The sequence below is a fragment of the Anomaloglossus baeobatrachus genome, chromosome 6 (assembly GCF_048569485.1).
Source record: "Anomaloglossus baeobatrachus isolate aAnoBae1 chromosome 6, aAnoBae1.hap1, whole genome shotgun sequence".
In the NCBI taxonomy this organism is placed as follows: domain Eukaryota; kingdom Metazoa; phylum Chordata; class Amphibia; order Anura; family Aromobatidae; genus Anomaloglossus; species Anomaloglossus baeobatrachus.
This window is the reverse complement of record NC_134358.1, coordinates 380,198,454-380,222,201: the sequence shown is the minus strand read 5'-3', so window position 1 is coordinate 380,222,201 and position 23,748 is coordinate 380,198,454. Positions and strand designations below refer to the sequence as shown.

General features: G+C 51.1%; 1 protein-coding gene across 5 annotated transcripts in view; it reads left to right on the top strand.

Annotated features, from left to right (window-relative positions):
• Positions 1-23,748, top strand: part of GOLGA4 (golgin A4) — a 246,749-nt gene that overhangs the window by 165,613 nt on the left and 57,388 nt on the right. For all 5 annotated transcript variants that reach the window (XM_075315051.1, XM_075315054.1, XM_075315052.1 and 2 more), the window contains 3 exons: positions 10,727-10,857; positions 23,275-23,382; positions 23,474-23,497. In XM_075315051.1, the coding sequence (XP_075171166.1) occupies positions 10,727-10,857; positions 23,275-23,382; positions 23,474-23,497 (263 nt within the window). The remainder of the gene's footprint in view (positions 1-10,726; positions 10,858-23,274; positions 23,383-23,473; positions 23,498-23,748) is intronic.

Here is a 23,748-nt window from a genome sequence, read left to right as displayed (position 1 = left end):
GTAGCTCCTCCCTCTGAGCTTATACACCCCCTGGTGAGCCAGTCACAGCCAGTTTATCGCTTTGTGTTCAGGAGGCATACATCCACACATGCGTTCTCATATGATTTTTCTTTTGGCTAAAGTTTGAAGAAGTGCGGGTCCACGTCTGGACTCCCGGCATATCCCTTCTCACCCCACTGTGTCGGTGGTGTTGTAAGGTTCATTTCCAAGATTGGAGCCTTACATGCCGTGCTCCTTCACCATCCCTCCTGGGCTCTGGATTGAAGTGGGAGCCAGCGCGGTCTCCATGCCTGGCAGGAGACCGGTCTCCGTCCACAGCCCCTTCAGGACCCTGCTGGACCGGAGCACTCATCCCCAGGGACCTGGCCCTGCGTCTCAGCAGCTAAGTACCTGAGACGTTCATATGTTGGGGGTCTATGTCCTTTATTGTATGGGGAGAGTGTGTTTGCCGTATTTGTTTTGGCATTTCCGGCGGGTCCTCTGGCTTTCGCCCAAGAACCGCGCCGATGGTGCCTGCGCGTCAGCCTTGCTGCTCAAATTTAGGCCCCGGCTTCGCCGGAGGCCTAGTTTCTGTTACCTGCCCTCGCATGTCACTCATGCAGAGGGACAGGCACGGCTCCTCCCGGCGGCCGTCCTGCACAGAGGAGGGACACTCCCCACTGCTTGTGCGTGACTCCTCCCCTGCAGGTCTCTATGGCCCTCCAGATCCCGCTTTCCTACAGGGACGCCCCCGTCCCGCCCCCTCTCTTCGCTCCGGCGGCCATTTTCTTGGACAGGGTTCACTCTGTGCTGGGCCATCCTGCACTCTGCATCCCTGCAGAGGTGCTGTGCATTGGGAGTCCGGGCTTCGGGATCTGGAGGGCACACAACACCGCTTCCAGCGGTCTGGTAAGCCACAGCCGGTCTCTGGTTGTGGACCTCGGAATACACTCCCTGGGGTTCATTCTCTTTGGTAGAAGCTGTTTTCCCCACTCCAGCAGCATGTCTCACACGAGGAGCAAGGCTCCAAAGCTTTATACTGCATGCGCTGCATGTAAGCTCCTGCTGCCTGAACCGAGCACCTATCCACATTGTGATGTCTGCTCTAACTTGGCGGTGCCACAGCCTGGAGTCTCACCCCCAGTGGTCTCTCAGGCTGCTCCTGCACCTGTGGCTGAACCCCCGGCCTGGGTAGAGTCGTTCTCTAGGTCTATCTCCCAGTCATTTGCTGAGTCCATGGGACTTCTGTCCAGGACTTTGATGAATATGCATCAGCCCCCTTCACAGGGTGCCTCTAATGCTCTTGCTAAGGGTCCTGTAGGATCCCTATCCTCTGACCTCCGTCCACTGAAGCTCACAGAGGATTCATCATCAGGGCACAGACCCCGTCCTCCTAAGAGGCGCCGCAGGGTTTCCTCACCCTCTTCATCCCGCGGCTCTGATTCAAGAGCTGACTCGCAGGATGAGGAGGATGCCTTTACAGGGGGTTCGGAGGCTAACTCCATGTGCCCCATTGATCTTTCTGAGGGTGACTCAGAACTTAGTGACTTGATTGCTTCCATTAATTCTGTACTGGATCTCAATCCGCCAATATCAGAGGAGCAACCCTCTCTGGCAGAAAACCACCAGTTTACCTCGCCTAAGAGAGTAAAGAGTGTGTTCTTTAACCACTCCAGTTTTCAGACCGCTGTGACCAAACCCAGGGCCTGTCCTGACAAACGCTTCCCAAAGCGTGGTTCTGATGACCGTTTTCCCTTTCCACCTGAGGTGGTCAAGTAGTGGGCTCACTTCCCCAAAGGTAGACCCTCCGGTGTCTAGGCTCTCAGCCCGGACCGTTGTGTCGGTCGCTGATGGCACTTCCTTTAGGGATGCCACTGACCGTCAGATTGACCTTCTGGCCAAATCCGTGTATGAAGCGGCGGGGGCCGCGTTTTCCCCAACTTTTGCAGCAGTGTGGGCCCTCAAAGCCATCTCTGCTTCTCTAGAGGAGATGCATTCCCTCACCAGAGAATCTATGCCCGAGATGGTTGCCTTAACTTCTCAAGCTTCAGCTTTTTCTTCTTATGCCACGTCTGCCATGCTGGAGGCTTCTCACCGTACTGCGGTGGCTTCGGCTAATTCCCTCGTTATCCGCAGGATCTTGTGGCTTCGAGAGTGGAAGGCAGATGCTTCTTCAAAGAAGTACCTTGCTGGGCTTCCTTTTGCTGGTTCCCGGCTGTTCGGTGAACAGCTGGATGAAATTATTAAAGAAGCTACTGGCGGGAAGAGTACTTCCATGCCACAAACCAAGACCAGGAAACCTGCCCAGGGTAGGATTCAGTCGAGGTTTCGCTCCTTTCGTTCCTCCAACTGGTCGTCCTCTAAGCCCTCCGCCTCGTCCGCTAACTCAGCTAAGGACCAGAAATCCAACTGGCGCTCAAAAGCGCGTCCACAGAAGACCGCAGGAGGTCCTGCTACTAAGGCAGCCTCCTCGTGACTCTCTGCCCGCTCCAGCAACGTCCTTAGTCGGTGGCAGGCTCTCCCATTTTGGCGACGCTTGGTTTCCGATCAGTGGGTGAGAGATATCCTCTCTCACGGCTACAGGATAGAATTCTCTTCCAGCCCGCCAAACAGATTTTGTCTCTCAACTCCCCCCTGCTCCAAGGCCGCCGCCTTCTCACAGGCCGTGGCAGCCTTGCAGGCCAACGGAGTAATTGTACCTCTTCCTAGTTCCCAAAAAGGACGGTACCTTCCGCCCCATCCTGGATCTCACGGCCCCTCGGGTATTCACCAAGTTCATGGCAGCAGTGATTGCGGTTCTGCACCTCCAGGGGTTGGCAGTGCTCCCTTACCTGGACGACCTTCTAGTCAAGGCTCCATCCAGCGCAGACTGTCAGCGGAGTGTCTCGCTCACTCTCGCCACTCTAGCCCAATTCAGGTGGCTTGTCAATCTTCCCAAATCCACTCTGACTCCGACCCAGAGTCTCACGTACCTAGGGATGCAGTTCGAGACTTTGCCGGCACTTGTGAAGTTGCCCTTAAACAAACAGCTGTCACTCGAGTTGGCGGTGCGCTCTCTCCTGAGGCCCCGCCGTTATACCCTCAGGCGTCTGATGCAGGTGCTGGGTCAAATGGTGGCGTCCATTGAGGCTGTTCCCTTTGCCCAGTTCCATCTGCGCCCCCTGCAGCTTGACATTCTCCGCTGTTGGGACAAGCGGCCTTCCTCCTTACACAAGTTAGTGGCTCTGTCGCCACGGACCAAGAGCTCTCTTCAGTGGTGGCTTCGGCCCCTCTCCCTGTCCCAAGGGCGCTCCTTCCTGGCTCCGTCCTGGGTGATTCTCACCACGGATGCCAGTCTATCCGGCTTGGGAGCGGTATGTCTGCACCACAGAGCATAGGGCACTTGGACTCCGTCCGAGTCAGCCCTTTCAATCAATGTGCTGGAAACCAGAGCCGTGCTTCTAGCTCTCCTAGCATTTCGCCACCTGTTGGCGGGCAGGCACATTCGAGTCCAGTCAGACAACGCGACAGCGGTTACCTACATCAACCATCAAGGCGGGACACGCAGCCGCCTGGCAATGATGGAGGTACAACGCATTCTTCAATGGGCGGAGGACTCCAGGTCCACCATATCCGCAGTCCACATCCCAGGCGTGGAGACAACTGGGAGGCAGATTATCTCAGCCGTCAAAGCGTGGACGGTGGCGAGTGGTCCCTGCACCCGGCAGTATTTCAGTCAATCTGCCGCAAATGGGGCACTCCGGACGAGGACCTAATGGCATCCCGTCACAACAACAAAGCTCCTGTTTACGTGGCTCGCTCCCACGATCCTCAGGCCTTCGCCGCGGACGCTCTGGTTCAGGACTGGTCCCAGTTTCATCTGTCCTACGTGTTTCCCCCTCTAGCTCTCTTGCCCAGAGTCCTGCGCAAGATGAGAATGGAGGGTCGTCGAGTCATCCTCATTGCACCGGACTGGCCCAGGCGAGCTTGGTATCCGGACCTGCTCCAACTGTCCGTAGAGATGCCGTGGCATCTCCCGGACCGTCCAGACCTACTCTCGCAAGGTCCGTTTTTCCGCCCGAATTCTGCGGCCCTCAAATTGACGGCGTGGCTCTTGAGTCCTGGATTTTGACGGCTTCTGGTATTCCCCCTGAAGTCATCTCCACTATGACTCGGGCCCGCAAGTCTTCCTCCGCTAAGATCTATCACAGGACTTGGAAAATTTTCCTGTCCTGGTGTCGCTCTACCGGCCATCCTCCTTGGCCATTCTCCTTGCCGACTCTTCTGTCTTTTCTACAGTCCGGTCTGCAGCTAGGACTGTCCCTCAACTCTCTCAAGGGACAAGTTTCGGCTCTGTCAGTTCTGTTCCAGCGGCGTCTCGCTCGGCTGGCTCAGGTCCGCACCTTCATGCAGGGCGCGTCTCACATCATTCCGCCTTACCGTCTTCTGTTCCGCCTTACCTTTGTATCGTCTTTCACAGAAAGTGGCCTTTCTGGTTGCCATAACTTTTCTCTCAGGAGAGTCTCTGATTTGGCTGCGCTCTCCTCGGAGTCACCCTTTTTAGTCTTTCATCAAGACAAGGTGGTTCTCCGTCCGACTCCGGACTTTCTTCCTAAGGTGGTCTCTCCCTTCCACCTTAACCAGGACATTACCTTACCTTCCTTCTGTCCGGCCCCTGTTCATCGCTTTGAAAAAGCTCTACATACTCTAGATCTGGTGCGTGCTCTCCGGATCTATGTGTCTCGCACCGCTGCGCTTAGGTGGTGCACCTCTCTTTTTGTGCTAACCACAGGTCGGCGCAAGGGCCTCCCAGCTTCTAAGCCGACCTTAGCCCGTTGGATTAGGTCGACCATTTCGGACGCCTATCAGAGTACGCAGGCGCCTCCCCCGCTGGGGATCAAAGCACACTCGACCAGAGCTGTCGGTGCCTCTTGGGCTTTTAGGCACCAGGCTACGGCTCAACAAGTCTGTCAGGCTGCCACTTGGGCTAGCCTGCATACCTTCTCGAAGCACTACCAAGTGCATGCTCATGCTTCGGCAGATGCGAGCTTGGGCAGACGCATCCTTCAGGCGGCGGTCGCCCATTTGTGAAGTTAGGTTCTGCCTACTTCTTAGTTTTTTCTGTTTATTTCCCACCCAGGGACTGCTTTGGAACGTCCCAAGGTCTGGGTCTCCCAAAGGAACGATAAAAAAAAAGAGAATTTTGTTTACTTACCGAAAATTCTTTTTCTTATAGTTCCGTCTTGGGAGACCCAGCACCCTCCCTGTTGCCTGTTGGCAATTTCCTTGTTCCGCGTGTTTTCACCGTCTGTTGTCGTGGACAGAGTCTCCGGTTGTTCCGGCTCTTGCTCTGTTCTACTTGTGGGTGGCTATTCTCCTTCAGCTTTTGCACTAAACTGGCTGTGACTGGCTCACCAGGGGGTGTATAAGCTCAGAGGGAGGAGCTACACTTTTAGGTGTAGTACTTTGTGTGTCCTCCGGAGGCAGAAGCTAAACACCCAAGGTCTGGGTCTCCCAAGACGGAGCTATAAGAAAAAGAATTTACGGTAAGTAAACAAAATTCTCTTTTTTGTCAAGTTTTTGCAAAAAAAAATAAACCTTCCTTTGGTGCCTTTTTTGAAGTCTTATTTTGTGTTCACCTGTTTTTTTATTTTCTATTTTTTCATGTTTGCTACTGTGGATGGGGTTTATGGTTTTTCATGTTTTTTTCCTTAATTCCTAATTTGAGAGTTTTCATACCAAAGGTCTCTAAATTTGTTGTAAGTGTATTCGAGTCCCCCTCTGGAGTGATTCCATATACACACCACATTACTTTTTTTTGGGGTAGCATTTGCATCATTTTGTGAAATGTGACCTGTTGTGCTAAAAACATGCAAAAATAGTTAAACATATAAAAAAACAGCACATTTTTCCCTGCACTATATTCTTCTTAATGAATTTAGTGCTAAAAAATTGCATACCACTAGACAAATTTAAAAAAAAAGAAAAAAAAAAAGTGACAACAAAAAATGATGAACAGAGCACCAAATCCTGACATGTTATTGATGCAGTTTTCTCACTGCCAATTCAAGTTTTTCCAACATATGGGAAGGCAGCCAGAGAAATATCTTAAACTTACCAGCCCGCTCACTTTTGATTGCAGCATAATGTAGGGACAAAGACCCTGATTCTAGTGGTTTCACTGGGCTGCTTGATGTCATTTTTATACAATCACTGTTTTATCTGCTGCAGATCTCTCTAAATGTTGAGCTGTTTATAACCCCACGCATATCACTGATTGGACACCTTTTTGCCCATGTAGAGTATATCACAAAAGTGAGTACATACCTCACTTTTTGTACATATTTTATTATATCTTTTCATAGGACAACACTGTAGATATGACACTGTTATACAATGTAAAGTTGTCAGTGTACAGCTTCCATAACAGTATAAATTTGAGGTGGCCTCTAAATAACTCCACACACAGCCATTAATGTCAAAACTGCTTGCAACAAAAATGAGTACACCCCTAAGTGAAAGTGGACAAATGATGCCCAATTAGCCATTTTCCTTGCTCTGTGTCATGTGACTCATTTGTGTTTACAAGGTCTCAAGTGAGAATGAGGAGCAAGTGAGTTACTGTATTTTTTGCTTTATAAGACGCACCTGATTATAAGATGCACCCCCAAATTTGGTGAAGGAAAATAATTTTTTTTTCAATGTTAAATGGGGTCCATCTTAAAATGCCAGTGTCCGTCTAACAAATCATATAGGGTATATGTCCCTCATAGCCTCCCCATCCTAAAATTTGCCCCCTTAATTTGGATATGGCCCCCTTACGTTGAATATAGCCCCCTTGTGCTGACACATGTCCCCCAGTGATGCCACACGTCCCCTGTTGCTGGCACACGTCCCCTGTTGCTGGCACACGTCCCCTGTTGCTGGCACACGTCCCCTGTTGCTGGCACACGTCCCCTGTTGCTGGCACACATCGCCCTGTTCCACTCATGGCCCCCTGTGGATCGCACACATCCCCCTGTGCTGCCCATGGCCCCCTATGGATGGCACACGTCCCCCTGTGTTTGATATGGCCCCCATGCTGCTGCCCATAGTAAAATAAAAAACTCTTTAATTACCTTCACCAGCGCTGTCCTCCCTCGTGTCTCCCTCCGTGCTGTTGAGCTCCTGCACTTCCTGCTTCTTGGTGCCGGTCATGTGATTGGCACAGAAGAGTTGCATTATCTCTGCGTGCCTGATCACAGTGGCAGCGGGGAGACACGCTGGAGGAGGTAAGTAAAGAGTTTTTTATTTTACTATGGGCAGCAGCATGGGGGCCATATCTAACACAGGGAGTGTGGGGGGGGGGGCATGTGCCATCAAAGAGGGGCGCAGGCACATATAATATGCGCCGCTCCCCCAGCCCATCACCGCGGTGCGGTTTCAGCACCACAGTGTTGGACAGTGGTAGTGCATAATATATGAGTGGGAGCAGGAGATCTCCTGCTGCCTCCTGCAGCCTTCACCAGCCTCCACCAGCCTGCCTCAGCCTCCAGCACCGCTCCAGAGCTGCCCCCACATCCCCTGAGCCCTGCAGTATATAATCCGTATATTCGGATTATAATGCGCACCCCCTACTTTCCCCCAAAATTTGGAGTAACAAACGTGCGTCTTATAAAGTGAAAAATACGGTACATTTGGTGTTTTCGCGCACACTTTTACTGGACACTGGATTTTCAACATGGTAAAGAATTCTCTGAGGGTGTGAAAAAAAGAATTGTTGCTCTACGTAAGGATGGTCTAGGCTATAAGAAGATTGCCAATGCCCTGAAACTGAGCTGCAGCACAATGGCCCAGACCATGCAGACATTTAACAAGACAGGGTCCACTCAGAACAGGTGTCGCCATAGTCGACCAAAGAAGTTGAGCGCACGTGCTCTGTGTCATATCCAGAGGTTGTCTTAGACGAATGAGTGGAGAGCTTTGCTGCAGAGGTAAAAGGGGTGGCAGGTCCATCTGTCGGTGTTCAGACCAGACTGTGCACACTGCATCAAATTGGTCTGCATGGCTGTTGTCCCAGAAGGAGCCCACTTCTAAGGATGATGCACAAGAAATCCTGCAGACAGTTTGTTGAAGAAAAGCAGATTAAGGCTATGTGCGCACTTACCGGATTTTGCCGCGGATTTTTTGCGGTTTTGCTGCATGTTTCGCTGCAAAAAATGTTCATAACATCTCTGCAGTGAATCACCAGCAAAACCTATGGGCAAAAAAAATCCTGTGCGCACTAGGCGGAATTTGACAGCTGCATGTTTTGCTGCGGGATTCCCGCAGCAAAAACAATTGCATGTCAATTCGTTTCCGCACGTCGCTGCGGGATTTCACTCCATTGACTCCAATATTAATCGTGAAATCCCGCAGGGAATAACGCAGGCAGCAAATTCTGTGCGGTTCACTGCGTTTTCCTGCGTTATTCCCTGCGGTATTTCGCGGTTTACCTCCGGTAATGTACATCGCTTGTCTGCGGTTTTGCAGGGAAGTGATGTCATTACAGGAAGAGGAAGCCGTGCAGAGAGTAAACACACACACACATCACAGACACAGACATCACAGACATAGATCACAAACACAGACACAGAACACACATAGAAAGAAAACGGAAATATAGAAAACAAAGAACGTCGGCTCCGCTGCATATTTACCGTCCAGCCGAGGTAAGCACACAGCGGCGGCCCGGTATTCTCAGGCTGGGGAGGGAGAGGGGCAGGGTTAATGTCCCCCGCCTCACTCCCCCTCCCGCAGCCGAGAATATCAGCCGCAGCTGCCCCGGCACTGTCGCATGCATTATGCGGCAGTACCGGCGTGTCCCCGGCTCTTCCTGCCGCCGTGTAGCAGTGGCAGCAGGGTAATACAAGGGGTTAATGATGGTGGGGGACCACCGCCATTAACTCCAGGCTTGATCATGGCAGCGTCTATGTGACAGCTGACATGATCAACCCGTAAGTAAAGTGAATAAAACACAGACACCGAAAAATCCTTTATTTTAAATAAAACAAACAAGCCTCGTTCACCCTTTTATTAACCCCTCCCGCACCAAAGCTCCGGCGTAATCCACACCGCTCCGACGTCCTGCGCTGCTTACATCCAGCCGCGACTGTCACAGACACAGCGCTGAATGAATGCAGCAGACAGCAGAGGTAATTACCGGTCATTTCCCACGGCCGGTAATATGAACTCACTGCCGACCGTGGGAAATGCAGCGATCTGTCCTCTATCTATCTATCTATCTATCTATCTATCTATCTATCTATCCCTCTATCTATTCTTCTGTCTATCTACTATCTCAGAATTAAATGACTTTTTTTTTTTTTTCTCAATGTGCTTTATTGCATTGAATGCAATAAAGCACATCCCAACCCGCACGCGGCAATAACAATACCGCGGAGAAACCGCGGCAAACCGCATGCGGTTTTTGGGTGCGGTTTGCCGCGTTTTTTTTACCGCGGGTGCTGTAATCTTTGAGAGCATGCGGAATTTTCTCAAGAAAATTCCATTTCCCAGTGCGCACATAGCCTGAAGACATTGAATAGTGGAACCATATCCTGTGGTCTGATGCGACCAAAATACTTATTTGGCTCAGCTGATGTCAAGCGTGTGCGACGGCAACCACTTAACTGAAGCAGAGCATGATTCCCCCACCTTCCTTTGGAAACTGGGCTGCAGGGCAATATTCCAACATAGTGACCCCAAACCTAACTCCAAGGCGACCACTGTCTTGCTAGAGAAACTATAGGTAAAGCTTCTAGACTGACCAAGCATGCCTTCAGACATAAACACTATTGACCTTCTGGGGGGCATCCTCAAACGTTATGTAGACAAGCACAAGGTCTCTAACATTCACCTGCTCTGTGATGTTGTCATGGAGGATGGAAGAGGATCCAGTGGCTCCTGTCAAGCTCTAGTGAACTCCATGCTCAAGAGATATAAGACCGTGTTTGAAAATAATGGTGGCCACACAAGATATTGACACTATTGGCACAATTTGGCCATTTTTTACTTAGGGATGTACTCACTCTTGTTGTCGGTGGTTTAAACATTTATGGCTGGAAGTGTAAATTTAGTGTATCCTCTAAATAACTCAGTTATACAAGCTGTATACTGACTACTGTGCATTGTATCAGTTTCATATCTTCAGTGTTGTGCCATGAAAACATGATCTAATAAAATATTTACAAATATGGGAGGGGTGTACTCACTTTTGTAATATACTGTTCCTTATAAACTGAAAGCTGCCAATCAGTAGTGGGATGAGGTTATACAGTGCTCATGAGTATGGAAGACAACGTGGCAGCAGGTTTACTTGTTCATTAATAATGATCTACTGATAAAACAGATTTTATCAAAACTACAGTAAGCAGCTCAGTAAGTGACACATGCCTGGAATCAAGTTCTCTGCCACTGCATTATGCTGGTCTCTATACAAGGTGTATAGTAACAGTTGTACTATAACCTATATATAATCTTTGTCCTGTTTGGATGGAAACATACAGATTGGAAATTCCTTGTCCATTTTAACATTGGGTGCACCTACATATTATGTGGGCTGTTACAGCCTGCTGGAGAGAAGGGGTATAGCCATATTTGAGGTAATAACTAGACCACAGAAATGTGTGTATTATAATCTCACGGTGAAGGATGGAATTTATATTACGAGTCATACTCATTCATCCATAGTAACTTGTTAGCAGTCCGTACTAGCGAGCGTGTCTAATGAAATTTATATCACATACAGGCAAAGCGCAAGAGGTGGAGGCAGAAATAATACAGTCACATCACATAGAAACAACCCAGCTCCATAGAAAGATTGCCGAGAAGGAGGATGATTTAAAAAGAACAGTCAAGAAATATGAAGAAATTTTGGAGGTAAAATTAAGTTATTTTCTCTGACGCCTCATTGGGGGACACAGGACCATGGACCATGGGACCATGGGTGTTATGCTGCTTATCCATAGGAGGACACTAAGTAGATGCAAAGATGTTAGCTCCTCCCCTGCAGTATACACCCCCTGGCCCAGCCAGGCTACTTCAGTTTTAGCTTAGTGTCTATAGGAGGCACATCTCTGCAGACTACTGCAGCAAGAATTTTTTGTTTTTAGAGGGTGATGGTTTCCTTCGGGGACCGATTTTCCCCAAACCATCAACAGGCGGGAACGCGGAGTGTCGCCTCCCCGTACCCCTTCCTGCGACGCTGGATCCTGGGCTGTTAGTCACTGGACGACAGGTCTCATGGCACTGATTTTCCAGAGCCCAGAGCAGATGAAAACTTCCTCAGCCCCTCTTGCAGGCTCTGAGATGATACATGTTCTGCACCAAAAGGAACCAAGGAAAAAATTGTGATAACATACCCTGCTGTAACTAAATAAAAGCATAGTGCATATAAACATAGGGTACTTAGTAAACACTGTTTTTGATAAAAAAAAGCATAAAGCTATCCCACCAAACGTCAAGGTGTACCCAGTTGGGATAGTACCTACACTCTCTAATATTAAAACCTTACCATGGGTCTAAAATAGGCCTCAATGTGGCTAAGTTTATGTTCTGCACCAAGTGTGACCAGACTCCCATCTCCACAGGAGCTGAGGTGAGATCATTCCGATTTTTCCAGAGCAGATGGAAAACTTCCTCAGCCCCCTTGCAGGCTCTGAGTTGATAAACGCTCCACACCAGTGTGACCAGGCAGCAGGCATCAGACTGCCATCCCCACAGGAGTTGAGGTGAGATCCTTCCGATTTTTTTTCCAGAGCAGATGAAAACTTCCTCAGTCCCTCTGGCAGGCGCTGAGTTGATACAAGTTCGTCCAGCAGGTGTCAGACTCTCCACACTGAATTGGAGCAAAGGTCACATGAGCTGTGATAGCAGACTCCTGCATAGCATTCCACCTGTGGCGGGGGGAGGGGGAGAGCCCCCAGGACTCAGTGCACCCGCAGCTGCGTTACACTTAGAGTTTTTTCTGTCCACCATTGTTGTGCAGGGCTGGAGGGGGGAAGGGGAGTCCCTGCCCACCATTTTTTTTTTGTTTATTATATTTTCTCATGCCTTCTTGTCAGAGCTAAGCCCCGTCCCCTCCGACACTCGATAAGAAAGCGCGCGTAACCCTCCTCACACAGGATCTGCAGAGCATTGCTCCCTCTTGTTGTGATCAGAGCCAGTGGGCGTCTCTCAGAGCTGTCTTTCTCCTTCCCAGAACTGGGACGCAGGAGGAGGGGGGGAGGGGTCATCAGGGTTCTGGGTGAGTTATAGCCTCACTTGCATATTAGCTCTGCAGAGCATTGCTCCCTCATTACAATCAGTTTGTGGCTCATCATCCAGGGGCTGCAGTCACATGTTTTATGCCCTGCACAACTACAGCAACAACTATAAGACGCTGAGCTACTAGGGGATGATAGCACCTCTTCCTTCTGTGAGTCCGGTGCCCCTGTAGCTTCCCCCCCCTCCACCACCGCAGCAACCGCTGCCAGCCCAGAGCCTACGGCTCCCAGTCCCCCATAATGGGCACAGTTCCCAGAACCTGGTGCTGGCTATGCAACATCGTTCTCACACCCCTCGGGGCCCCTGGACAGAACGCAGCCTGATGACACCTCCTATAGAGGGTCCTTCTGATAAGAATCAGCCCTCTGCTTCACCGTTTGCAGATCAGAAAAAGGGCATGACCCCCATGGTTCTCCCTCTGGGGTACACAGATGGGGTTCTCCCACATGTTCCGCGGTCTCTGAGGAGCCGGAGGAAGGGGATGATGTTTTTATCGGGATGATTCCTTGGTTTCAACCTCCCCGAACGATCAAGCTGCGATGGACTCCCTTATTGCAGCAATCAACCAAACCTCTGCATGTGGAAGATCTCCCATCCGCTACTACTGACCCTGCGGTCTCCTTTAAAAGGGTGAAAAAACCTCAAACAAAAAAAAAAAGTTTTTTGACGCCGCTTCGGTATCCGTAAACTCATGGAGTCCCGGTACCCCTTTGGCTTAGCTGTCTCTAAGGGCTGGGCTGATCCGACCTCGGTGGACCCTCACCCGGCTTCCGCCTGTCTGAAGGACCACTCCTGTCTTTTACTTGATGGATCCTCCTTCAAGGACCCGACAGACAGACAAGTGGAGCAGCTCGATCGCTCCGCCTCGAGGCCGCGGGTCCCTCTCCCCTTCTGTGTGGGTCGCACAGGCACCAGGACTACCAGTTTCCCTCAGACCCTCACAGATGTAACAGTTCACATTACTACGACGGCAGAGTACCTCATGCAGGCCTCCCTTGGAGCTGCTACCTGCGCAGTTATTGCCACCTCAAATACCATAGCCATCCGTAAGGCCCTCTGATTCCGATAGTGGAGAGCGGACTCTGTCTCCAAGAAACCTCTCACAGTACTCGTTTCCAGACCGATGGTTTGCCGATCGTCTGGACAGGCTCCCTCCAGACGATCGAGAGAGTACCTCCCTTCCCCAACTCTAGCCCAGGATGTTTTTTACTAGACACGCAGGGCCCGACCTTTTCAGCCCTCCCCGAGTCCACAGAGTCCTGGCAGTCTAGACAAAGACCAAGGAGTCTCGTCGTCCTTCATCTGGGCCGCCGCCTCAGACCACAAATGGATGGGATACCTTGTGTCTTCCGGTTACCACATTGAATTCTGGACCTGATCCCCTGGTCAGTCTTTTCTCTCAAACCCCCCCCACTAAAGGCTCCAAAACACCACAAGGCCTTCTCCTCAGTGATCCACTCCCTCCAAACGGCGGGGGTGATGATACCTGTTCCGGACGGCGAGAGGTTCAAGGCCTCCTATTCTAACCTTTCGTGGTCCCCAAAAAAGGACGGGTCAGTTCGTCCCATCCTGGACCTCTAACACCTGAGCAAACATGTGCACGTAAGGAGATTCAGAATTCCTAGGGTCCATGATTACCTTTTATGGTCGAAGGAGAATTCCTTGCCTCACTAGCTATCAGGGACGCATACCTGCACATACCCATCGCTCCAGCTCACCAGAAGTTCCTCCGCTTCGCGGTTCAGCACTTCTTTTTTTTTTTTTCATTTGTGGCCCTACCCTCAGCTCTGCCTCAGCACCAAGGGTCTTAACTAAGGTCATGGCGGCCGCCATGAGTGCCCTTCACGCCAGGAGAGTGGCTGTTCTGCCTTGCTTGGATGGCCTCCTCATCAAGGGCTCAACCAGCGTGCAGATCTCTGTGGGCACCCTATCCCGCTGAGGGCAGCTTCTGACTCAATTCAAATCATCCCCAGTCCCGTCAAAATCCGTCACCTCCCTGGGCATGTCCCTGGACACTCTTTGGGGCTTGATATTTTCCCCTCAAGACAAGGCGACCGCTCTACAGCAAAGCGGTACACTACCCTCTACGTACTCCTCTCGCTCCATCCATCAAGAGCCCCTTTTCCTTGGACGAACTTTTCACCTGACACCTTCAGTCAGGTATGCGCCTTGCTGGTGGCTTCAGTCCTCTTCCATATCGAGAAGGAGCTTTTCTCCCCCAAGTGGACTGGCTACTCCTGACCACGGACGCCAGCCTCTTAGTCTGGGGAGCAGCGTACTGGCTCCACACTGCTTCGGGACGTTAAAAAAAAAAAAAAAGAAGACACCCCAGGAGTCTTCCCTTCCCAGAAATCATCCTGAAAATCAGCGCGATCTCGCGCTCAGGTCATTCCCCCCTTCTGCTAGCAGGTCGTTTGATTCGGGTCCAATTGGACAATGCAACAGCTGTGGCCTATGTCAATCGGCAGGGAGGTACCAGCAGCAAGACAGCTTATCTCGAGGTCCTCGGGATCTTCACCTGGGCCTAATCGACGGGGGTCCGTGTTTTTCAGCGTTGCACATACCGGGAGTAGAGAACTGGGTGGCGGACCTTCTAAGTCGCCAAGGCCTGGCCGCCGGAGAGTGGTTTCTCCACCCAGAAGTGTTCCCACACATTTGCACTCACTGGAGTACACCAGACGTGGATCTAATGGCCTCAAGGTTGAACGCAAAGGTAACCGCGTTCTTAGCCAGGCCACGTGATCCACAGTCCATTGGCGCGGATGCTCTAGTCTCCTGAAGTCGTTTCCGTCTACATAAAATATTTTTTGCCCCTGCTGCCACGAGTAATCAGGAAGATCAAGGCAGAAGGAGTCCCGGTGATACTAATAGCACCGGACTAGCCCAGGTGTGCCTGGTATGCTGAATTAGTACAATTGCTCATGGCGCCTCGTAAGCATCCCAGACCTGCTGACCCAAGGGCCCATTTCCCTTCAGAACTCCAGAGCCCTGAAGCTGACGGCCTGGCCATTGAGACCTGGACTTTAACAAGAGCAAGATTCTCTCATGCGGTCATCTCCACCATGTACAGTGCCCGAAAGCCGGCCTTCATCCCGTATTTACCACCGTACGTGGAAAACTTTCCTTTCCCAGTGCAGGGAATCTAATGTCCAACCTATGCCTCTGGCGATCCCCAGAATTCTTGATATTTTTTTTGCAGTCAGGTTGCAAAAGGGGTTGGCCCTCAGATCCCTTAAGGGGCAGGTTTCATCTCTCTCAATATTCTATCAATACCGCCTAGCTTGCAATCCACAAGTCAAGATTTTCCTCAAGGGTTTTTCCCATCTAGTTTCCCTGTATAAACGGTCGCTGGACCCATGGGACCTCAATCTCGTTTTGGACGGTATTCAGAGGTCCCCTTTTGAACCTCTTAAGGAATCTTCTCTTGCTCTTCTCTCCTGGAAGGTAACATTCTTAGTGGCGATTACATCCATCAGACAAGTTTCGGAACTGGCAACACTCTCTTGCCGCGAACCCTTTCTGATCTTTAATCAGGACAAGGTGGTTCTACGCCCCCTTCCGGATTTTCTTCTGAAGGTTACTTCCCCGTTTCATATGAACGAGGACATTGTTCTGCCTTCCTTTTGTCCGCACCCAGTCCATAGGGTGGAAAGAGTTCTACATTCGCTAGACCTTGTGAGGGCTCTCAGATATTACGTACCCAGGACAGCCCCTTTAGGAACATAGACTCCTTGTTCGTCATTCTTGAAAGGCCTAAGAAAGGAGAGGCAGCTACATAGGCAACGCTGGCTCGCTGGATTCGCTCTGCGATCCAGGAGGTCTACCGCTTGCAACTCAAGCCCATTCCTAGTGGGCTGCGGACTCATTCCACGCGAGCAGTTGGTGCCTCTTGGGCCATTAGGCATCAGGCTTCAGTGGAACAGAGGTGTAAGGCTGCGACCTGGTCTTGCCTACATACTGTTTCAAAGCATTCCTGAGTCCATACCCAGGCTTCGGCTGAGGCGAACCTAGGTAGGAAAATTCTGCAAACGAAAGTGGAGTACCTATCTCAGTAGGCGCTCCTGGCTATCTGGGACTGGTTCCTAGTCCTTGGGTTGCGTTGTTTATTGTTTACCCACCCATGGACTGCTTTAGGACGTCCCATGGTCCTGTGTTCCCCAATGAGGCGTCAGAGAAAAACGGATTTTTGTGTACTCACCGTAAAATCGTTTTCTCTTAGCCATCATTGGGGGACACAGCACTCTGCCTTTTGCCCTGTTCGGCCTTAGCTTTTTTCTGTCTCAGTACTTTTTTGTTATGAGTATTCACTCACGTTTTTTTGTTACTTCTTATCCTACTGCTTGTGTACTGAAACTGAAGTAGCCTGGCTGGGCGAGGGGGTGTATACTGCAGGGGAGGAGCTAACATCTTTGCATCTACTTAGTGTCCTCCTATGGATAAGCAGCATAACACCCATGGTCCATGGTCCTGTGTCCCCCAATGATGGCTAAGAGAAAACGATTTCTTCGGCGCTCCATTGGGAGACCCAGACGATTGGGGTGTATAGCTACTGCCTCCGGAGGCCACACAAAGTATTACACTAAAAAGTGTAAGGCCCCTCCCCTTCTGCATATACACCCCCCGTGGATCACGGGCTGCTTCAGTTTTCATGCTTTGTGCGAAGGAGGTCAGACATCCACGCATAGCTCCACTGTTTTTAGTCAGCAGCAGCTGCTGACTATGTCGGATGGAAGAAAAGAGGGCCCATACTAGGGCCCCCAGCATGCTCCCTTCTCACCCCACTTTTGTCGGGTGTTTGTTAAGGTTGAGGTACCCATTGCGGGTACGGAGGCTGGAGCCCACATGCTGTTTTCCTTCCCCATCCCCCCTGGGGGCTCTGGGTGAAGTGGGATCTTACCGGTCTCCAGGCACTGAGACCGGGCTCCATCCACAGACCCGGAGATCCTGCTGGATATGGAGCTGGGTATCGTCAGGGACAGGGCCCTGCTACATTAAGGTACTCTGTGTCCCCGTACACATGGCGCACACACACACCAGCATTGCTGGGAGTGCTAGTGCGCCGGGGACAACAGCGCGGAGCGCTTGTGCTATTATTCACTGCAGCTTTGCTGAGTGAATTTATGTGTTAGAAACTGCCGCGCCGGCCGCTGCGGGGTGTTTTACACTGTGGCGCGGCTGGGACTTGTGGTGCGCCGGGGACTTCCGCGCTGGCCGTGCACATAGGACGGCCGCGCTTATTACTCGAGTCCCCGGCTTTGCGGCCTAGTTTTCGCTTCGTTCCCGCCCCCAGCCCTGCCAGTCAGGGGAGGGGCGGGACGCTGTACAGACAGTCAGCGCCGAGAGCTGGAGTCTGCTTTGCATTCTCCAGCCCCCTTCACTGGACTCAGTGGGACGCCAGTTTCCCGCTCTTGTCTGGGGCACGCCCACGGCCCGCCCCTCTTCACAAGACGCCGGCAGCCATTCCTGCACGCAGTCTGGGCTGGAGAAGGGAGACAAGCTCTGGGCAACCAGTCACAGGATTCGGGCGACCACACACCCGCCTTTGGGCGGGCGGTAAGCAGCACCTGAAGTGCTGACCCCACTAATGCCATTTGTACTTTATGCCTAGATGGCTAGACTATAGCAGCAAAAAGCAAGGGTGCTAAGGCACAGGCTTTCTAGGCTGCTTGTATTGCATGTGCTGAAGTGTTCATTTGTACTTTATGCTGGTATGCTATACACTGCACTGTACGGTCGCTATTCTTGGCTATATACTCCTAGATAGCTGGACAACAGCAGCAAAAAAGCAAGGGTGCTGAGGCACAGGCTTTCTATGCTGCTTGTACTGCATGTGCTGAAGTGTTCATTTGTACTTTCTGCTTGTATGCTATACATTGCACTGTACGGTCGCTATTCTTGGCTATATGCTTCTAGATGGCTAGACAGCAGCAGCAAAAAAGAAAGGGTGCCAAGGCACAGGCTTTCTATGCTGCTTGTACTGCACGTGATACTGTTCCACACGGCAGGTTCCACTGTCCCCATTGTGTGCAATGCTCCCCTGTAGCACTTGGTCAGCCGGGGTCTCTGCTAGAGGTGGCTAAAGGAACCACCTGTGAACCCTGTCCAGGGACAGGGACGGAGTTGCAGTTTCGGCTGATAGGTCTGTGACTGTGACTAACATCTTAGAGACCTTGCAGTCCAGACGGACCATGGGCAATGTTGATACGCCCTCATTTGGAACAAATCAGTGCTCCGGGGGGGTCCCATGCATCCCAGGGCGCAGACTCTGACACGGACGACAGTCCCAGACAGTCTAAGCGAGCTCGCTGGGAGCGGCACTCGGCTTCATCACTGGTTAGGGTCCCAGCGGGACTCTCTGTATGATGAGGCAGACGTAGCTGATCAGGACTCTGATCCTGAGACCGCTCTCAATCCGGATACTCCGGATGGTGACGCCATAGTGAATGATCTTCTAGCGTCCATCAAGGGAATGTTGGATATTTCTCCCTCAGCTCCTCCGGTGGAGGAGTCAGCTTCACAGCAGGAGAAATCCCTTTTCAGTACCTCAAGCGTATATTGAGACTTTTCTGGCCACTCTGACTTCAGAGAAGCAATCCGGAAACACCACACTTATCCAGATAAGCGTTCTCCAATCGTATTAAGGATACACGTTATCCTTTTTTCTCCCTGACGTGGTCAAGCGCTGGACCCAGTGTCCAAAGGTGGATTCCCCTATCTCCAGGCTTGCGGCTAGATCCATAGTTGCAGTGGAAGATGGGACTTCACTTAAAGATGCCATTGACAGACAGATGGTCCTCTGGTTGAATTCTGTCTATGAAGCTATCGGCGTGTCGGTTGCTCCGGCATTCGCAGCCGTATGGGCATTCCAAGCTTTTTCAGCTGGTCTTGCGCACGTGGACACTGTCACATGTACATCTGTGCCGCAGATGGCGTCCTTAACCTCGCAATGTCTGCATTGCGACTTACGCTATTAATGCTGTCCTGCACTCTACGAGCCGTACGTCAGTGGCGTCCGCCAACTCCGTGGTTTTACGCAGAGCCTTGTGGTTGAGGGAATGGAAAGCAGATTCTGCTTCCAAAAAAGTGCTTAACCAGTTTGCCGTTATCTGGTGACAGACTGTTTGGTGAGCGATTGGATGAAATCATTAAACAGTCCAAGGGTAAGGACTCTTCCTTACACCAGTCCAGATCAAACAACCCAACAGAGGAAGGGACAGTCGAGGTTTCGGTCCTTCCCAGGCTCGGGCAGGTCCCAATTGTCCTCGTCCAAAAGGACTCAAAAAGCTCAGAGAGGCGCAGATTCCTGGCAGGCTCAATCACGCCCAAGGAAGGCAGCCGGAGGAACCGCTACCAAGGCGGTTTCCTCATGACGTTCAGCTCTCTCTCTCCGCATCCGCGGTCGGTGGCAGACTCTCCCGCTTTGGCGACATTTAGCTGCCACAGGTCAAAGACCGGTGGGTGAGAGACATTTTGTCTCACGTGTACAGGATAGAGTTCTATTCTCGTCCTCCGACTAGATTTTCAGAACTTCCTCACCTCCCGACCGAGCCGATGCTCTTCTGCAGGCAGAATGAGTGGTAATCCCTGTTCCTCCTCAGGAACAAGATACGGTTTTTACTCCAATCTGGTTGTGGTACCAAAAAACGACGGCTCTTCCGTTCCGTTTTGGACCTAAACCTGCTCAACAAGCACGTGAAAACCAGGCGGTTCCGGATGGAATCCCTCCGCTCCGTCATTGCCTCCATATCTCAAGGAGATTTCCTAGCGTCAATAGACATCAGGATGCTTATCTCCACGTGCCGATTGCTCCAGAGCACCGGCGTTGGCTACGATTCGTTATTGAAGACGAGCATCTTCAGTTCGTAGCCCTGCCCTTCGGTCTGGCGACAGCCCCACGGCTTTTCACAAGTTCATGGCAGCAGTGGGAGTAGTCCTGCACTCTCAGGGTCACTCTGTGATCCCTTACTTGGACGATCTACTTGTCAAGGCACCCTCTCAAGAGGCATGCCAACACAGCCTGAACGTGGCGCTGGAGACTCTCCAGAGTTTCGGGTGGATCATAAACTTTTCAAAGTTAAATCTGACACCGACCCAATCGCTGACATATCTTGGCATGGAGCTTCACACTCTCTCAGCGATAGTGCAGCTCCCGCTGGACATACAGCGTTCACTACAGACGGGGGTGCAGTCTCTCCTTCAAGGCCAGTCACACCCCTTAAGACGCCTCATGCAGAGGCAGTCCTTTTCGCGCAGTTTCATCTGCGTCCACTTCTATAGGACATTCTTCGCCAATGGGATGGGAAGTCAACGTCCCTAGACAGGAACGTACCCCTTTCTCAGACGGGCAAGGACTCTCTTCAGAGGAGTCCACCCTTCAGATCAATGTTCTGGAAATCTGGGCAGGGTATCTTGCCCTGCAAGCCTTCCAGCAGAGGCTGGAAGGCAAACAGATCCGAATTCAGTCGGACAACTTCGCAGCGGTGGCATACATCAACCACCAAGGCGGAACACGCAGTCGGCAAGCCTCCCAGGAAGTCCGGCGGATTCTGATGTGGGTGGAAGACAGAGCATACACCATATCCGCAGTTCACATCCCGGGCGTAGAAAACTGGGAAGCAGACTTCCTCAGTCGCCAGGGCATGGACGCAGGGGAATGGTCTCTGCACCCGGACGGGTCTCAAGAAATCTGTAGCCGCTGGGGGAGGCCGGACGTCGACCTAATGGCGTCTCGGCACAACAACAAGGGCCCGATTTTCATGGCGCGGTCTCACGATCAAAGAGCTCTGGCGGCAGGCGCCTTAGTTCAGGATTGGTCGCAGTTCCAGCTACCCTATGTGTTTCCCCCTCTGACACTGTTGCCCAGAGGGCTACGCAAGATCAGCTCCGATTGCCGCCGCGCCATCCTCGTCGCCCCAGACTGGCCGAGGAGGTCGTGGTACCTGCATCTGTGGCATCTCACGGTCGGCCAACCGTGGGCACTACCAGACCGGCCAGACTTACTGTCCCAAGGGCCGTTTTTTCCATCTGAATTCTACAGCCCTGAACCTGACTGGTGGCCATTGAGTCCTGGATCCTGGCGTCTTCAGGATTATCTCAAGACGTCATTGTCACCATGAGACGGGCTAGGAAGCCGACGTCTGCCGAGATCCACCACAAGACGTGGAAGATATTCTTATCTTAGTGCTCTGCTCAGGGAGTGTCTCCCTGGACATTTGCATTGCCTACTTTTCCTTCCTTCCTGCAATCTGGTTTGGGAAAAGGTTTGTCGCTCGGCTCCCTTAACGGACGAGTCCCAGCGCTGTCTGTATTCTTTCAGAAGCGCATAGGGTGACTTCCTCAGGTACGCACGTTCCTGCAGGGGGTTTGTCACATTGTCCCTCCGTACAAGAGGCCGTTAGACCCATGGGATCTGAACAGGGTACTAATTGCTCTCCAGGAGCCGCCCTTTGAGCCTCTGAGGGATGTTTCACTTTCTCGACTTTCACAGAAAGTGGCCTTTTTGGTAGCGGTCACGTCTCTTCAGAGAGTGTCCGAGCTCGCAGCGCGGTCATCCAAAGCTCCCTTCTTGGTGTTTCACCAAGACAAGGTAGTGCTGCGCCTGATTCCGGGGTTTCTCCCTAAGGTGGTATCCCCCTTTTCATCTCAGTCAGGATATTTCCTTACCTTCCTTTTGTCCTCATCCAGTTCATCGATATGAATTGGATTTGTATTTGTTGGATCTGATGAGAGCGCTCAGAATCTACATTTCCCGCACGGCGCCCCTGCGCCGCTCGGATGCACCCTTTGTACTTGTCGCTGGTCAGCGCAAAGGGTCGCAGGCTTCCAAATCCACCCTGGCTCGATGGATCAAGGAACCAATTCTTGAAGCCTACCGTTCTGCTGGGCTTCCGGTTCCATCAGGGCTGAAGGCCCATTCTACCAGAGCCGTGGGTGCGTCCTGGACATTACGGCACCAGGCTACGGCTCAGCAGGTGTGCCAGGCGGCTACCTGGGCGAGTCTGCACACCTTCACCAAGCGTTATCAGGTGCATGCCTACGCTTAGGCGGATGCCAGCCTAAGTAGAAGAGTCCTGCAGGCGGCGGTTGCCTCCATGTAGGGAAGGGCTGTTTTTACAGTCCAAACTTGAGGTATTAATTTACCCACCCAGGGACTGCTTTTGGACGTCCCAATCGTCTGGGTCTCCCAATGGAGCGCCGAAGAAGAAGGGAATTTTGTTACTTACCGTAAATTCCTTTTCTTCTAGCTCCAATTGGGAGACCCAGCATCCGCCCCTGTTCCTTCGGGATTTTTTGGTTGTTCGGGTACACATGTTGTTCATGTTGAATGGTTTCAGTTCTCAGATGTTCCTTCGGATTGAATTGTTTAACCAGTTATTGGCTTTCCTCCTTCTTGCTTTTGCACTAAAACTGAAGCAGCCCGTGATCCACGGGGGGTGTATATGCAGAAGGGGAGGGGCCTTACACTTTTTAGTGTAATACTTTGTGTGGTCTCCGGAGGCAGTAGCTATACACCCCAATCGTCTGGGTCTCCCAATTGGAGCTAGAAGAAAAGGAATTTACGGTAAGTAACAAAATTCCCTTCTTTACGGTGAGTACATACAAATCCGTTTTTTATTGCTTTTGGTTTATTAGACCTTTACTAATAATCAGCATTTCTTTCTGGACGGAAGAGCAAGGTATATGGCACATTTTTACATTGTTTATATGTACATGAAAAGTTTATGGCACACATACCCTTACAGGAGCTGCAAAGAATATTCTTCAACCACATAAAGCTGTATTCAGTTCACTGGGACAAACTACTATCGATTGCTTGGTCTCAAGAGGTACCAGCCATGGGTGTGCATGGTGTGCTTTCTCCTAAGAGTTCCTCTCCTAGTTAGTAACTGCTAGAAGGAAATGCAAGCATAGATTTCAAGTCAGACCTGTGACATTCTTTTTGTTGCTGAGACGTGAGGTGACATTTGTGAGTGTACTGTCTTGTAATGTATTGTACATATTGTACTTCACTCTTTGATTATCCTGTTGTAGGCACGAGAAGAAGAAATGACAGCGAAAGTCACTGAGTTACAGGAGCAACAAGAAAAATTACAGGACGAACTGTCACAGAGGCAGGAGGAGGAGGCCGCACAAGGAGAGGTGAGCTGCGGGGTATATGTATGTTGGATATATCTGCACAAACGGCCTGTTTAACAAATACTTTTTTTTTTTTTTTCTTTCTTTCTTTCAGGAGCCAGATCATGAGGAAATTCAAGTAAGATCTAGCTACAATGAGCAACTTTATTTTTTTTGTAAATGACATCATTGTACCTCTTTTACAGTCTTTTTGTGCAGGAATAAGATGTGTGGTGCACTGCTGTTAATAAATTCAGCGCATCTTGTCTGTGCACCTCAGCAAAAATGTTACTCCATTCAGGGACTCTGGAGGAAGAAATGCTGCCACTTTTGATGAGCCCGACAGGTGGTCCTAGCCACTCCTGCACCAAATCCTCTCCACCTATTTTC